The sequence below is a fragment of the Zosterops lateralis genome (assembly GCF_965231275.1).
Source record: "Zosterops lateralis genome assembly, chromosome: 4".
Taxonomy (NCBI): Eukaryota; Metazoa; Chordata; class Aves; order Passeriformes; family Zosteropidae; genus Zosterops; species Zosterops lateralis.
In genome coordinates this window covers 25,053,104-25,068,381 of record NC_139765.1, presented here as the reverse complement: position 1 = coordinate 25,068,381, position 15,278 = coordinate 25,053,104, and the positions used below count along the sequence as shown (strand labels likewise).

The 15,278-nt window shown below is 52.4% G+C and overlaps 1 protein-coding gene across 3 annotated transcripts; it reads left to right on the top strand.

Moving 5' to 3' along the window:
- The first annotated feature begins 7,957 nt into the window (after positions 1 to 7,957).
- TNFRSF13C (TNF receptor superfamily member 13C) lies at positions 7,958 to 13,199 on the top strand. 3 transcript variants are annotated; one of them, XM_083859705.1, is made up of 3 exons: positions 7,958 to 8,166; positions 8,657 to 8,821; positions 10,408 to 13,199. In XM_083859705.1, exons 1-3 carry the CDS (start codon positions 8,022 to 8,024, stop codon positions 10,719 to 10,721), a joined length of 624 nt encoding a protein of 207 aa, XP_083715831.1. In that variant the 5' UTR covers positions 7,958 to 8,021; the 3' UTR covers positions 10,722 to 13,199. The 3 variants fall into 3 exon arrangements, with proteins under 3 accessions (XP_083715831.1, XP_083715830.1, XP_083715829.1); XM_083859704.1 differs by having other exon boundaries at positions 8,654 to 8,821; XM_083859703.1 differs by having other exon boundaries at positions 8,615 to 8,821.
- Positions 13,200 to 15,278: the final 2,079 nt, after the last annotated feature.

Genomic DNA, 15,278 nt, shown 5'->3' with positions numbered 1-15,278 from the left:
TTGTCTTGATTTTGCAGGAGCACTGGCTGTTTTCCAGCTGCTCTGTTTCCATTCAGCTGGCCCAGATCCCCTGGCAGTCTCCTCTGCACTCAGTTCTCCACTCCCCACCCTGAGCTGGTGTGCAGTGTTGTTGTGGGCTGCTGAACAACTGCCACTTTCCATTCAGTGGCCAGCTGTCCTTCACTGATGGGGAAAAGTGATGTATATGCAAGAGAAAGCAATAGCTAGTACAGCCCAGAGGCAGGAGCCAAAAACACTGGATTTGTTTCACTTCTGTGGCTTATTTCTTGTATGACCCTAGGCACACATGCGAAAAATCACTGTGCCTCGCTTGTTCTACTTCTACAGCAGGATCTCCCCCTACAGCAGGATCTACCTCCACTGGGGTGTGTAACAAGGGCAAATTGACATTACTTTGGGATTGCAGTTGATGGGGTTAGAACTGAGTGGAAACATTCAGGAAAAAACATTTTTTTCCTCTTTACCTAAGTTTTGTGGAGGAGGGTTTGGTGGGGCCTGGTGGCTGGGCACCTCCTGAGATCAGGAGATCAGATCGTTTTTGTGCTGCTTACATGCCTGACCCCTGCATGGGAGCAGCCTGAAACTGGCTGCAATCCTTCTCATAAGGCAATGCAGCATGGTTAGGTTTTGGTGTGAACTGGAATGAAACCACCCTCTGAAATTCCCTGCAGAGTTCAATTATCCTTGAATTGGCCAGTGGGGAAATCAAAGTCTATGGATCTGTTCCTGACCATTAAATATTAATACAGCATGGTGATACTAGGCAGAAAGGCATCCCCTTGGGTCAGCTCTGTGCAGGAGGGACTGTCTTGGCTGTGAAGAACTGGTGTTCAAGAGAGGTTGGGCACAAGGGACTCTGGAGTGACATGACTTGCTCAGACTCCTTGGCAGCTGAGTAGCAGGGGCTCCCAGCCCGTGCTGGGCCACGTTTCCTTTGCCACAGGCTTCTTCTGCAAGAGCTGCCACGTGCTGCAATGTCACATCCCTCGTCCCCCTGGAGCTTACTGTGTGTGTGCTGGAGCATTTTGAGAGAAGCCAGGAAAGGCACCATGCCCGCGTGGCCCACCCCGCTGCCTCCTTTGCTGAGGGAAGTCAGCAGTGTGTGAAAGAGAGCCCGTGTTTTACATACGTGCAGGCAGCCTCCTTGTCGCCGGTCCAGGTGCAGCTGCGGGCTCTGTGTGTCACAGGAAGGAGTACCGAGGTGGGGCAAGGACAAAAACAACGAGAGAGAACACCTCCCCTTGGGAAACACGGCCCTGGGGTGCACGGTCTGCTCTAGCCTCTAGATCCCGACACCCTGTTGGCACTACAACAAGCTGTGCCAGGGCCAACTGAAGCACCTGTGCACAGGCATGCTGGAAAAAACTAAAATACCCAGCCAGCATTAAAGAAGTGCAGGAGGATTTCCCATTTTCTGTCAGTATGGAGTATTGCTTTTCTATCTTCCCATGAAAGCTCTCCAGTCCTGCTACGTGCTCACCACGCAGTGACAAGGTGACAGTTCCGTGCTGTGACTGGGCCTGCCTTGCTCCTGCCCTGTGCTCAGATTGTTGGAACACCTTAGATATTTGTTGAGGACTGACAGTCCTTGAGGCACTATTGTCTGCACTGGTCAGCTCAAAGCTCTCCTGAACATTTGTGCTGGCCACTCTCCTAGTTTTGACAGCAGCATTGGCATTGCCCCAATTTGAACATTCAATTTTTTTCCCCCATTGCTGTTTCTTTTTCTTGCTCTTCCAGAGATCACAGACGTGAAGCCAGGGCTGCATTTGCCACAGCTCAGTAACAGCCTGTGGCTTGTGTGGCAGTGGAATATCTCTCTTTAAAGACACGTGCCAGAATCAACTAATTAATCCTCATTCCCCTGTGGGACTGAGGGGTGACTCAGTGCCTCTTGCTGTTATCCTGAACAGCAGAGGATTAAAGGCATTGGAGCTGGGAAAGCCCTGGGATAGCACCGTGTCACTCTGTGCCTGCACACCAAACACTTGTAAATGCTCAATCTTGCGCATTTATCTCCAGGATTTTTTTAGCCATGCAGGAGATTGAAAACTCTGCAACCTTGGAGACAAGGCTGGAATTGCCATTACCTTGCTCTGGAGGGAGTGTTTTCACTACCTGATCTTGCCTTTTTACCTTTTCTCTTCATGACAACCAAACTTGGCCACCCTGAGCAATTCTCCCTCCTGATGTACAGGTCCTTCACTGCACCCATTGTGTATGTGTCTGGGTGAAAGGCAGGGCAGGGAGGCTTAGGCACTGCTGAAATTGAGCTAAGATGGTGATGCACATCCTTCTTGGGCATTGTGACCCCCAGCATGCTGCAGGCCAGGCTGTGCCGGCATGGCATGGCAGCCCTGAAGAACACCTGGCCTTGGGCTGCCCTGGCATCCATCATGCTGCTGCATGAGCTGCTTGCAGGGAAGGGATGGGGAGTTGCTTACACACAGGTATTGTATAATACAGACCTAGTTCAAACGCAAGTTTGCAGGCTGGGAAGCATTTGCCCAGTTTAAGGGGAAGAGGAAGACCCTCTGGGACAAGGGCTGCTGCACTGCATCTTCTGCTCTGTGTTATAAAGGAGATGAAACATGAAGCGTGTGCTTTCTTCAAAACCTGGGTCTTACCCAGGTTGTGTGTGGGGCATCACCTGTGAGAGTACCCCTGAGTGTGCATGAGCTGTGGTTTGCCTCAGCTCAGACACTGTGTGGGACTAATACATAGTGATGATGTCCTATAAATTATATAGTTGGAATGTTCGCCATCTGCTCTGCACTGAAAGCTGAGTGTGATTGAGATCTTCCCTGCTTCCCAAAGCTTGACTCTCTTGCCAAACTTGAAATGTGTGTGTATCTCCTGTAAGTGGTTCTGATTGAATCAGGTAAAGAGGGATTTTTTTTAGGCAGGCTGCAATGTTCCCTGCACCCAAAGTGAGCTGAAGCAGCGGCCAGCATCCCATTATAAGGCTATGAGTAACACTGAGTCTGATTTCATATTTATTAGGTTCTAAAGGGACTGAATCTTGATTGCAGTGGTCATATCAAAGATTTAAAATAGTAATGTGAAAAACAAAGGAAACCCCGGTGATTAATATAAGAAGGGGAAATAAAGACAGTCATGGAGGAAGGAGTTTGAGGGGGCCTGAATTGCTCTGCTGCCCAAAAGCAGGAGGGGATTTGAATCAGATTATTCTCATTAGATGTCTCTTTAAAGCATCATAAAGCTAGATGAATGGTTTGGGGGACAGCTTGCAGGCATAGTGGCTGTGATTATCACCAGGGATTTGCAGTCCTAGTTATCTAGCTTAGAGACAAGATTATTAGGGGGTATAAAGCTGTTCCTGCCCTAAGCCTCTAATGTGCATTTTTAGGTTGGGTGATGGGAAATGCTATGTTTCTGCACAGCCCCTTGGAAGCCTGCTTGCATCCTCTGGTGGTCCAGCCCTCTGCAAGGCTGTGGGTGCAGTGTGGAAGGGAAAGGGACCTATGCTGGCCAGGAGATCTTCCAGGGGGACGGACAGGCAGCCTTCCCTGGGGACTGTGGCAAAGGGCAACAACTCCCATATAGGAGCTTACACTACAATAGGAAATGAGGAGGGAATCTCGGGACAGGAGATTATATCCTCCTGCACTGGCAGAACCATCCGCTCCCCAGCACCTCTCTTCTTGTGACAGCCTGTGCCAAAGCAACTCATCCTTCTTCCAGCTGGAGCCTTTGAGGCCCCAAAGGCTCAGAAGTTCGTGTGGCTGTTATAGAGGGAATGCCTGTGAGCTGTGAGCAGGGCTCTACCCTTTAAAAGGGAATCAATGGACATTACCCACAGGTTCCTTGGAGTTCATCCTCAGGGGTGGTGAATATGGAACAGGGCTGCTGGCAATCACTCTCCACCTCCTCAGCCCTGCAGCTGCAGCAGCTCCTTATCCTCCCCTTTATCTCCTTCCCTACTCTGTGTGATGTACTCCTGTTTCTTCTCTGGGCTTAGGCAGAATGTCCAAGGCATTGTACCCACATGCCAGCCAGGAGAGGAAGTGCACAGGGCAAATCCACCTGTCAATTTTCTTCTAACATCGCATCCTTAATACACTCATGGAAATTCATAATATTACTATGTACTCAAGCCTGTGCAAATAAAATCATTCTGTCCTTTTTACTCCAGGCTGGACCTAAAGGTCTGTGGGAAGCCAGAGGATGTTGTAGAGGTACTGGGGCAAGTGTGGCTTTGATTTTTGGCTCTGGAGTCATCTGCTGGAGATTCATGCCTTGAGAGTGCAGTGGTGGGGTTTCCCACTGTGAGTACTGGGAAGATTTCTGCCCCAGCACAAAGGATGCCTGATCTGGCTGAACCCACCTGTTCAGAGGTTTTTCCTGTGGCAGCACATCACCCTCAGCCACCGGTTTCTGTTTCGGTGCTGGAGGTGCTGCCTGGCCCTGTCCTGGCACATAAACACTCCCTATGATCAGCCATGGGCCAAACGGGGGGCACTTGCCACCCCCTCCCAGTTGCCCAAGGGAGACAGGACAAGATGACACTTCTCTTCAGGATGGGAGTGGGGGCAGCATCCCTGCTGCAAGGCAGACTGGGCAGGGAGTTTAAGTACTGTTTGTTCACATTCAGGCAGAAAAGCCAGGCTCAGCTAATGTTGTGTTGCTCATGGTGTGGGGGGATTTGCAAGAGCCGTCACAGTGCCAGGGACCCCAGTCTTGCTGAGTCCCCGCCACACACTGCAGAGCAGCAGGAGCAGCCAGCACACCGACTGGAAACACCTCTCCCTCCTCCCCACCAGACGATATCAAGGGCTCAGCCTCTCCAGGCCTGGATCAGACAAGGGAGGTTTTTCCCATGTCCTCTGTGCTGCTGTGAACTTCTTGGGCTCTATGGATCAGGGAGGGAGAACGGGCAGAGGGAGTTTGAGCTCAGGAAGCGTTGACCCACCCTTTTTGAACCCCAGAAGGTTCTTCAACAAGCAGCCCACTGAGAAGCCTCGTTTGGGTGTTGAGCATTATCCCTGCAGGAGTCCAAGGCCCCTTGCAGAGGGAGGCAAGGATACCTGCCTTTTTTTCTTCAGCCTTGCGGACAAGCAGAGCTCCAGGGACATAAACAAGGAGCAGGGAGACAAATTCCATTCAACAGAGTGGGGCACTGCCCCACACCAAACACCCCATGCAGATGGTTGAGCAGTGTCACAAACCCCCTTGATAGGAAGCAGAAAACCTACAGAGGGATCTGGGGTTTAGAGTGACTGTGAATCTATTGAAACATTTGGTTTCCCATATTATTCCTAAAATCTTCCCAGATTTTGTCCCTAAGCCCACCTGGCTTTAGGAAGGATCCTAGTGGATCCCAAGGAGAATGTTTATGCTGGAGCTGTGAGAAATCTGCTCCTAATAGCCATAGTGGTACTTTCTGGGAAGGAATGGTTCCACCAGCCAGCACAAAGGTATTGGGAAAGGGTGCTGGGATGAAGTGCTGAATGAGCTTTGGGGGTTGTCTCCAGCCAAGGCATTTTACTGGACCATCTGAATGCAGGGCAGGTGTCAGGCTGTGCCGAGATGTTTCTGAAGCATCGGGTGAATCCTGTCAGAGGTTTATCCTGAGGTAACTGGGTCTGCTCAGTAAACACCTCACAGCTTCTCTGGTCGACAAGCCTTTGGGTTTCCGGTGTGCAGGAGCACAAGGTGAACTTTCGGGGGATATTTTCTGCTACATGCGGTTTTGCAAGTGCGTACGAGAGTCACTTCACCTACTCCTGACACCAGAGGAACCGCTCACACGAGTCCAGTCACTCATGTGTGCACAAACCCCTGCAGGCCACTGCCAACCCTCCATGTGCCTGGAGCACCAGCACTGCCCTATCCAGCACAGGGATCCCAGGGATCTCAGCTGATCCGAGTTGAGCTCAGCCAAAGGCAGCCCTCTAAGTGCAGGATGGGAGCAAATGACGCTGGAAATCGAGCTGTCTGACTCTGAGATGAAGACATAATACTTAAATTTCTCATTTGATACCTTTTCTGGTTTATTTGTTTTATAAAAGGACTTAGCTGGAGACCCAGGCTCCTGGGGTTTTCATTTCTCTGCAGAGGAGATAAGAAAAGCGCATTTCCTTATCCAATGAGTCATTTTTTCTGCTCTTTAATTATGCATTTGTGCTATTATCAAGCACATCCAGCTCTGAGATGCAAACAGCTCGAACTGCTCACCAAGCTTTAACTTTTGCTATTCCAAAAATGATCACAGTTATGAAGGGTAGGGGAGGCAAAGATGGGGGAGACAAAAAGGAGGACAGCTGATGCCCAGAACCTGGACCATGCTCATGAGCAGGTCCACATGTAAGTGCTTCTAGGGTAGTCAGCACTGGTTTTCTCCTTGAGTAAGCATTATCATGTGTAAATTCAAACATATCTTCTTGGCCCAGGAGGAGGCAGACAAGCTGGGACGAGGGCAGGGAAGGCCTGTAGAGCACAATAAAGAGAGATGAGAAAATGGGGCAGAGGGGAGTAGGGTAACATCAGTGGCTGCAATGAGGCTGCAACATCCTTCCATGTAACAGGACCAGGGAGTGCTTCATTCACAGGAGGGCATGATGGCTGCCATCTCCAGGTTCCCCACCACATATTTGAAACTTCAAGTGTTCTTTCCACGTACTGAAATGGGATCTGTTGGCTCCTGAGCTTTCCTATAAATCTCGCCCTCCATGCTGAAAGCACTGTGCAGGCTCCTTGGTTTGGGCTTTCCCCAGTATGCATAGTTGACTGGAGGGCTCACAGAGTTAATCTGTAAGTGTGGTACAGTAGATGCTGGGAAACATTTCCCATTCTGCACTTTAGGCCAAGCAGGGAGGAGAGACAGGAGGAAGAGGGGCAGGGTGACAGTCCTGTGGTGGGACCCACAGAAATTTGGGTTGGGGGTCCCTATGAGATTATCGACATGGGGGAAGTACAGTGGGGGCATTTGGGGGCATTCCCTCAGCTGAGAGCCAGCCAACAACTGTGGCTGACCCCTTTCTTTCCTAGGGAGTGAAGAAAAAGAGCATGTGACTTTTGTTTAGTAGGAATGGAAGAGATCCACCTACAGCACTAAAATTCATCTGTTCAGGCCTCAAACATCAGGCTTTGATGTACAGGTATTGGTGGCAGAACATTTCTCCTGCTCCTGATCACAAATGCCTACGACTATTAAAGGGTCTTTTTAGTCCCTTCCAATGGTTTGAGGACCAGGCTTGCTTGGTGTGACCTGTTTTGCCCATGCTCTACACATTTACTGAGCAGAACCAGATCTGAACCGTGGAGAATGAGACATGGTGCTGAGGAGCCACAGGTCTAAGTCTATGTTGGAGACAACAGAGAGAGCAAGGTGATGGAGAGCACCATCAGTAGGGGTGGAGAAAATAAAACAGTTGGCCTGCCTGCAGAGCAATCACTGGCAGGATGTGTCCTTGGGGCACTGGGAGTTTTTAAAAGGGGAAACATCAGTGCCCTTTCACTCTCTTCTCCTCTGGTCCTTTGTGTTTTCAATCCAAGCCTGATCTGTGCTGCTGCGATGGAGTCTTGTAAAGATCTGTGCACAGGAAAGTCTCCTGTAGACACTGGAGGAGGCGGAGGGGGTTTTTCAGTATAAGCAAAAGAAGGTGCAGGCTAGGGGCGTGCCTGGGCTGTGGGCAACATGCAGGTGGACAGGGGAGGAGTGAGGATCAAGGAGGTCAGACTGGGACACAATACCACAGGGTACGGGGTGCTGTGTGGCTGAGGCACACAAGGGACTGCGGGGATTTCAAAAGCATACTTTGAAGGACAGGGGTAGTTTGAGGGCACGTTGCAAAAGCAGGCAGGGGTAGGGCTTGGTCGCTTGCTCTCCTCCTCCCTGCTGAAGATCCGCCCCAGGCCAAGCACGGCAATTGTGAGCCCCAAGGGAGACAACGCAAATTGACAGACTGTATCTCCCTCTGCCACGGGGCCTGGGGAGCTGCGATTTTACACTCCAGTGGCCCCATCACTGCTATGCCATGCAAGAGCTGGGCTCTCACTCCCACTCTGCCATGTCCTCATCAGGAAAAGCTGCCATTTCCCCCTCCTGCCTCTCCTTCGAGTGCTTCGACATCCTGACCAAGTCATGCATCAAGTGCTCTGACCTGTTCGAGGACAACACAAGTAAGGGGACAAGGGCAGCTGCAGTCTGAGCTCCCCAGGGGTGGGTGGTGGTGGGCCAAGGAGGCTGGGGGCACCCCAGGGGTGGGCAGGTGGAAGGCACCATCTCCTGAGGATGGCTGTGGAGCTGGCAATGGAGGATGGTGCACTGCCTTCACCTAAAGCAGGGGGGAAGAGAGCAGCCAGTTCCAGTGAGAGGAACATGGTGTAGGAGAAGTCAGATGATCCACCCTAGGGTGGATCAACCTACCCTAGGGGTGACTGTGGGAAGAGCAGGAAGCTCTCATCTACCACCTAGGGACAGGGAGTGGGATAAGGGTCTCATCAAGCAGGGGGATAATCATCAAGCTGGTGGCAGGTGGGTCACAGTTAAGTGCCACACTTCCTCCCTGCCACCGCAGCCCCCAGGCAAGCCAGGTGAAAAATGCTGCTTCCCTCCTTCCTCCTTCAGCTCTCCCCCTCCTGACACTACCAGCGTCTCGTCCCACAGCAGAGCCTACCCTGGCAACCACCCTGACCAGCACCTTCCTGATCTTCGGAGTCCCAGTGGTGGTGGGGTTTATCCTGGTTCTGGGTACCCTCTGTGGCTTCCTGGCCTGTAAGGTGGGAAAGTGGAGGAGAAAGAGAAAGAGGAAGGCAGCAGATGAAGAGGACAAAGGTAGGAGACCTCTCTCTCTCCCTCTCCCTCTCCCTCTAACACCCTGAGGACCCTGGGGTAGATGAGATCACTTACTGCTGGCTCCCCTGAGGCACATCCCTGTCCAGGCTAGCTCCTCCACCTCAACATCAGCTCTGCAGGCATCCCATGGCATTTTGGGGCATCTGAATCACTGCCTGAGTGGCAGTGTGCTGCATTCTCTGGGAACCTATGCCTGTACCTGACTGCCAGTGCAACTCTGCTGAGCCGTCCCTCCCTTTGCCAGGTCTCCCTGTGCCTTGTTTATTTAAACCATGTCCTGACACCATCCCCTCTCCAGAGGGGACACGTACAGAGCATTGGTGCGTAGCTTTGTGAGCTCACTGGTTTATGGGAGACCTCTCCCCCGGTAGCCAGAGGATGGAGTGGGAGTAGTGGGAGCAGTGGTGGAGACCTGGGGATGGTTCCAGAGGCAGCCTCTCTCTGTGGCGCTGTAGCGGGGATCCTATGTGGACCACCCAGCTTGCTTCTCATGCTTGGGATGCCCAGCATCCTCCAACATGCATCCCAAAGACCCCAGTGGGATGTCAGGGCCAGCCTCATTGACAGTACACTGCAGCACTGCACAGGGTTACCTGGTGCATCAAAATTACGTGGGGTTCAAGGGATGGGGCTGAGCCTCTCCTAGCACGGTACTTCCAGGAGAGTAAGGCCACAGTGCTCCATGATGGCCCATTTTGTTGTGGTGGCTCTTTCCTCCCATGGGGGCCCCTGCAATGGCACTGATTCAGCCTTGAACAATCTTCTCAGAAGTGGTCTAGCCTGGCTTCATTACTCCTCATTCCCAGGTAGGGGGTATGGCTCCCCAGGACCCCCAAGAGGGGCTGCCACGTAGGGATGCTGGCACTCACCACTGCCTCACGAGTGAGTGTCCACAGTGGGGCAGCTGGTCCTTGTGCCCTGGCTTGCTTGCACACTTCTGGCAGTGCTGGATGGTGACTCAGACTGGGGGGACATTACCCGGGGCCTTTCTGCTCTGTGACAGCCCGTGACGCACATGCCTAGGAAAAATACTAAAAGTGAAAAAGAAGGGAGAAATCCAGTGGTGAGAGAGATCTGGTCATTATTGACCAGTGTTGGAGGCACTACTCAGTCTCCTGTTGCATGCCCTGGTCCACATCCCCCTTGTCCCCCAAGGCTGCACCACAGCAAGCCCAGTGCTGCAGCACTGGATATGTGGAATGTGGCAGGAGGCTTGGGGCTGGAGGCACACGGCTGTGTTCGAAGTGTGTAAACAAGTCTATTTTTAAGTGAGAGGCAGTCGGGGAGGGCAAGCTGCCACGGGCTGGGCTCTTCTGCTGCCAGCAGGGTTGAGCAAAAGGACTCAAAGTGGAAGTGCAAGTTTCAGTCTTTCTCTCTTGTCTTTTAGGGGGAGGGGGGAAAGCCCATCAGTTGCAAGCAGGAGCAATTGTGCAGCAGGAGAGGTGTGGGGACCTTTCAGACTCCTCCTGTTCCAGATCCATCTTCTCCCTAGGGACAGGACTCCCTGGGACCTGCCTGACTCCACTCCATGAGCCCAGTAACCCCCTTTTCTTGTCCCTTCCCAGAAAACATAGACATTGCCACCTCCCTGCCCAGCCTGGACCCTGCCATGCAAGAGGGAAATGATGCCCTGAACCCAGCCCCATTCCTGCATCTTGATGGGAGCCTGAAGATGCCGGGACCACTCAGGAAAGCCAGGGCAAAGCAGAGGCCATTCTGCCAGGGCAGTGCTGATGGTGACATTGTTCTGCTCTCCACTGTGTACCCCCGGCCTGAGGAATGCAATCACAGCTTCCCACTGCCTGCCACTGAGCTGGGGGCCACAGCACTGGTCACCACCAAAACCACCCAGAACTGTGCCAGAGAGGAAAGAGTCTGAGGGCAAGGGGAATGGGGCTGGAGTGCTCTGGCCAGTCCCTGCAGACACTAACAGCCTGTTCCTGGGACAAGCAAAGCCTTCCATGGGTATGAGCTCTGTGAGAACCAAGTTTTGCCTTTAGCAAGATCAGCCTTTTAAGATTACTGTCCTTTTTGTGCTGAGTCTCAAGTTACACCTGTAAATGCTGGAGGAAGCCAAAGTGGATCATGCTGAGTTACAATGAACTGTTGACAGCTGCCACAGCTAAACCATTGGGAAGAGGCAGAGGAGACACAACTGATGAGGAGTGTGGCAGAGCTGCTGTCCCATTTGCAAGGCAGCCGTTGCGCCTGGACAGGTCTCCTACTGGATGGGCAATTGCTGGGAACACAGGGCTGGAACACCAGAAACTGCAGGGGGAAATGAAGCAAGGAGTTACTTTAGGACTAAATCCCACACAGCAGTAGCTCGATTTTTGCTACTGACCTCAATAAAAGGAGACTTGAGGCCATATGGAGCAAGGCACACCCAGCATCTACTCCATTTACAGTCCTGCCACCCTGTCTTCTGCACTCTGTGATACCCAGGTCTTTCCACCCTCAGGGCTCTCTCATAGAGTGGCAGGCATCCACCGGCACTCATAGGAACCCCCTCCACAGCCGGGTACCCTGGGGATAGGAAGAAAGTTCATCTTCTCAAGCAAGCAGTGAAGAGGGGAAAAAATCTACCCTTGCTCTGACCCACAGTCCCTGAAGTTAGGGAGGACCAGAGGCAGGCAGTGGAGACAGCTCGTCCAGAGGAGCTCCCTGAACTTGTCATTACAGCCCCAGACAACTGTCACTTCAGTTTACTGTATCTGCAGAAATACTGTGTGTCATTTGGGATGGATGCTTCCACACTGCACAAAAGCAGTCAGGGAGTGATGTGAGTGTAGACAGGACTTAATTTATGAGAGTGTCATCAAGGCTTTGCCTGTGTGCCAGAGCTGGCTGGCATTGCTGACCCCAGGCATTTCCCCGTAGATGGGTTTCTTCACCTGCCTGTAAGTGGCTTTAAAGCACAGGAAGGGCTGTTTGGGAAATGAACTCGTTAGTGTGGGATTGCTGATTCTGAGTAATGACAGCAGCTGATGCCCCCTGACTGAACAGAGACTCTGGGTTGGGTGACAAGCCCCTGGAAGAAGGTGACTGGTCACTTAGAAGTGCTTTGAGGGGTTATTTACATGAAGCACCATCTCTGGGTCTGCCCTTAGATGGGTGGCTTCCTCATCCACGAGGCTTTGGACACTGAACAGAGCCCACCAAGCAAGGTGTGGGGGCACTGACACCAGGCACTAATGGGCCACCAAATGCCATTTTCCCAGTAGGAGGCACTCCCAGCTGGAGGCACTGTGTGGAAGGGATGTCCCTCTGATGATGGGAAGGTGACTCCCTGCCCAAGCCTGAGTTCTCTCTGGGGCTGCAGGACAGATGCTACTGTTGAAAGGTGACCACCTCTCTTCTCTCCTGTCTGTAGCACTACAGCCAGACTCATGGCATGTCTCATAAAGTCAATCACAGGTGCTGCCACAGGTGCCAAGGCCAAAATTCCTCACCTCAATTCCTCTCCCAGACCTTAACACACTAACAGAGGTGAACTCTCATCTGAGTGAGGCTCCGCATGATTCAGGATGGGATGGATCTCCATCTCAGCCTTGAGGCTGAGGATGGTGGAAGAGGTGGTCCACATGCCCAGTGACTGTCTCCTGGGGCTCCAGACACCTGTGGCAGAAACTGTGGAGGCTCAAGGGCTGGTGTCCCAGTTACCCACAACAGCCATGCTGCCCTTTGCAGAGAGGGTATTGCCATGGCATGAATCAGAAATCTCATCCTCATGCTTCACACCCAATCCTGTGAAGTAACTTCAAACAACCTTTGTGTATCTGGAGTGGAGAAAAGAGCCAAAACCAGGTCGGGGGATGTTTTGTCACTAGAAGTACTGCTTCTGGGAGACAGAACAACTGCTTCAGGGGAGATGGGGGCGATACAGAAATGGAGCAGAACTGCCAGGATCCACCTCCACTTTCCTCCCAGTGACAGTGGCAGCCCAGCCCTGTGGATGCACTGCCCACTCCAGAGGATCTGGGAATTTGAAAAAGAAACACCCATACAAATCCTGTTGAAAATTCCCCTCTTTCTGCTCAGGTAAGGACCTCTGCCTGCTCTCATTTCTGCTGGAGCTTAAGCCAGGCATCTCCCTATATGGGATGCCACTGGCATTTGCAGTGCACAGAGTGGCAATTGGATCAACACTGTATTCCTCAACCAGTGAGTGCCTCTTGGATCTCCTTTCTGTTATGGCATGTGGAGTGTCTTCCCTGCATTGTGTCTGCCTGGCTGCCAGCTGTGGTGGGGAAATGCTTCCCTTCTGCCCAATCTGCCTGGAAGGGATTTGTAACCTGCTCTGTGCGCTTCTCCATCCTTATGTACAGGGCAAAGGGTCTTGTCTGCATGGAGAGCCAAGGGAATAGAAATGAAAAATACTGCAGTAAAAATTAAAGAATAAAGTGAACCCATTGTTAGTGCATGCTCAGAGGTCTGAATGGGGTCCCTATCCTAGCTTTAGGGGTCTCCAGCATGATGGTCCTTGGGGTACATGTTGTATCTTGGGGTACATGTATTATCTTGGGTACAGCAGGGCTTTGAGCCAGAGAGACTCCCCTGGCAGTGGCTTTATCAACACATTCCCTATACATGACCACCTGCACAGCTGGGAACCAGCCAAGCCTGGCCACCTGTGTCTCCCCACAGCCATGCCAGGAGCTGGCCATTAGGACAAGTACTGGGGAAAGTCTTTTATTTTGGGGGTGGGGTGGGGATGTTGCCTATCTTTGACTTCCCACAGCAATTTCTCACTTCCCTCTGTGAGGCAGGAGCTGTGCTTCCTTCTCAGCCTGGCACCCACGTCACTGCCTGCACAACTGCCTAGAAAGGCTGGTGAAGCCAGGCTTCACCTGGCTGCAGGGGCATGGGGTTTCAGAGAGAGCCAGGGGAAAGTCTGAGGAAACCCCTGGGCAAAAAAAAGCAATCGAGGCTAAAACCCTCCTCATTGCAAAATCACTTCAGTATCTCCCTAGACATTTCAGGTCCACTGACCCTGTTTTGGAAGAGGTCATGAGCATATTTGAGCTCCTGCAAGTCTCATCAAAAATGCTGGTGGTAAAGGAAAGAAGCCTTGGTGTACCTATGAACATGGGGGGTTTTTTTAATCTGTGGTCCTAGAGGCAGAACCCAGCTGGCCAACAGTGCACGACAGTGTGAGGAGAGGGAACACCCAGCCAAGGGTCTGCTGCAGCCACCAGTCATGTCTGCCAAACCCTTCTCAATCCCATAGGCTTGCCAGACTCCAAAGTGAGGCTTTTCTCCCTCACTTTCTCTTCTCCACTCCCATTACTGGTTCACCCACCAGTTTAATCTCCTGAGAGTTTGCCCACAGGCCCAACTACTCCAGCCTAAACACCCCTAACAGGCCTCTGCAGACCCAGCTTGCCCCTCCATGGGCAGGGCCTTGACGGCAGGCAGGGCAAGAGGGCACCATTTCATCCCACACAAGAAGTAATGCCCCGACGGCAAACGTCCAACAGGGTCCGTCTGTCTCTGGGCGCAGCCTCTGATCCCCCCACTGGCCGCAAGGAAGGAGCTGTGCGGCCATCCCATCATCTCATCCCATCCCACGGGAACCTTTCCCATCGCTCACTTCCCAGTGCCAGCGATGGCACGGCGACACGCGGGTGCCCCTGCAGCCCTCGGGGAACATCCGTGAGAGGCTGCGGGAGAAGAGAGGTCAGCAGTCCCAGGGCGCCCGCCACAAGGTGGCACTGACACCCCGTGCGGCTGCAGCGCCCCAGGGCAGCCACGGGAACCGGGGAGAGCCAGGCAGGCTTGTAGCCAGCCCCACTTGGGCCAGACCGGAGGGTGACAGCTGCGCCTGACGCTGTCCGACCACACAGCCCATCACCATGGCCCCTGGGCTGCCCAGGAGAAATGGTCGCTGGTGGCTGCACACCTGTGGGGTAACCAGAGGCAAAGAGAGCTGCTGCTCCATCCAACAGCACTGAACACCTCGACAATTGTCCTGTTCCCCCGAGCAGGCCATTCCCAGTGGTGTCAGGCCTCTCTGAGCATTCTCCAGGACATGGACCTGCCAGCCAGCACCTCCCTTCTCCATCTCCTCCCTATCAGCTTCTGCCAAAAAGGAAAATACTATGCTACCCTAACAAGCTCCCTTGGTGGAAAAGCCATGGGCTGGAGAGATGGGGCTGGCTGCCTCCCTGTGCCATGCTGTCAGGGGACCACAGCCTTCCTGATGCTGCTCATCAGCATCCCTCCCTAATTGCTACCCAGTGCCTAATGATAGTAATTAGGAAGAACGAAGCTGCCTGGGGACTGGAAGCACTGATGGAGTTGGGGAAGACAGATGGTGTTCGTACTTAAAGAAAGATTAAAAAAACCCCCGAAAACAACAAAACCAAAAAAACCCCACAAAACTCCCAAACAACAACAATAAAAAAACCAAATAATAATATAAAAAAATCAACAG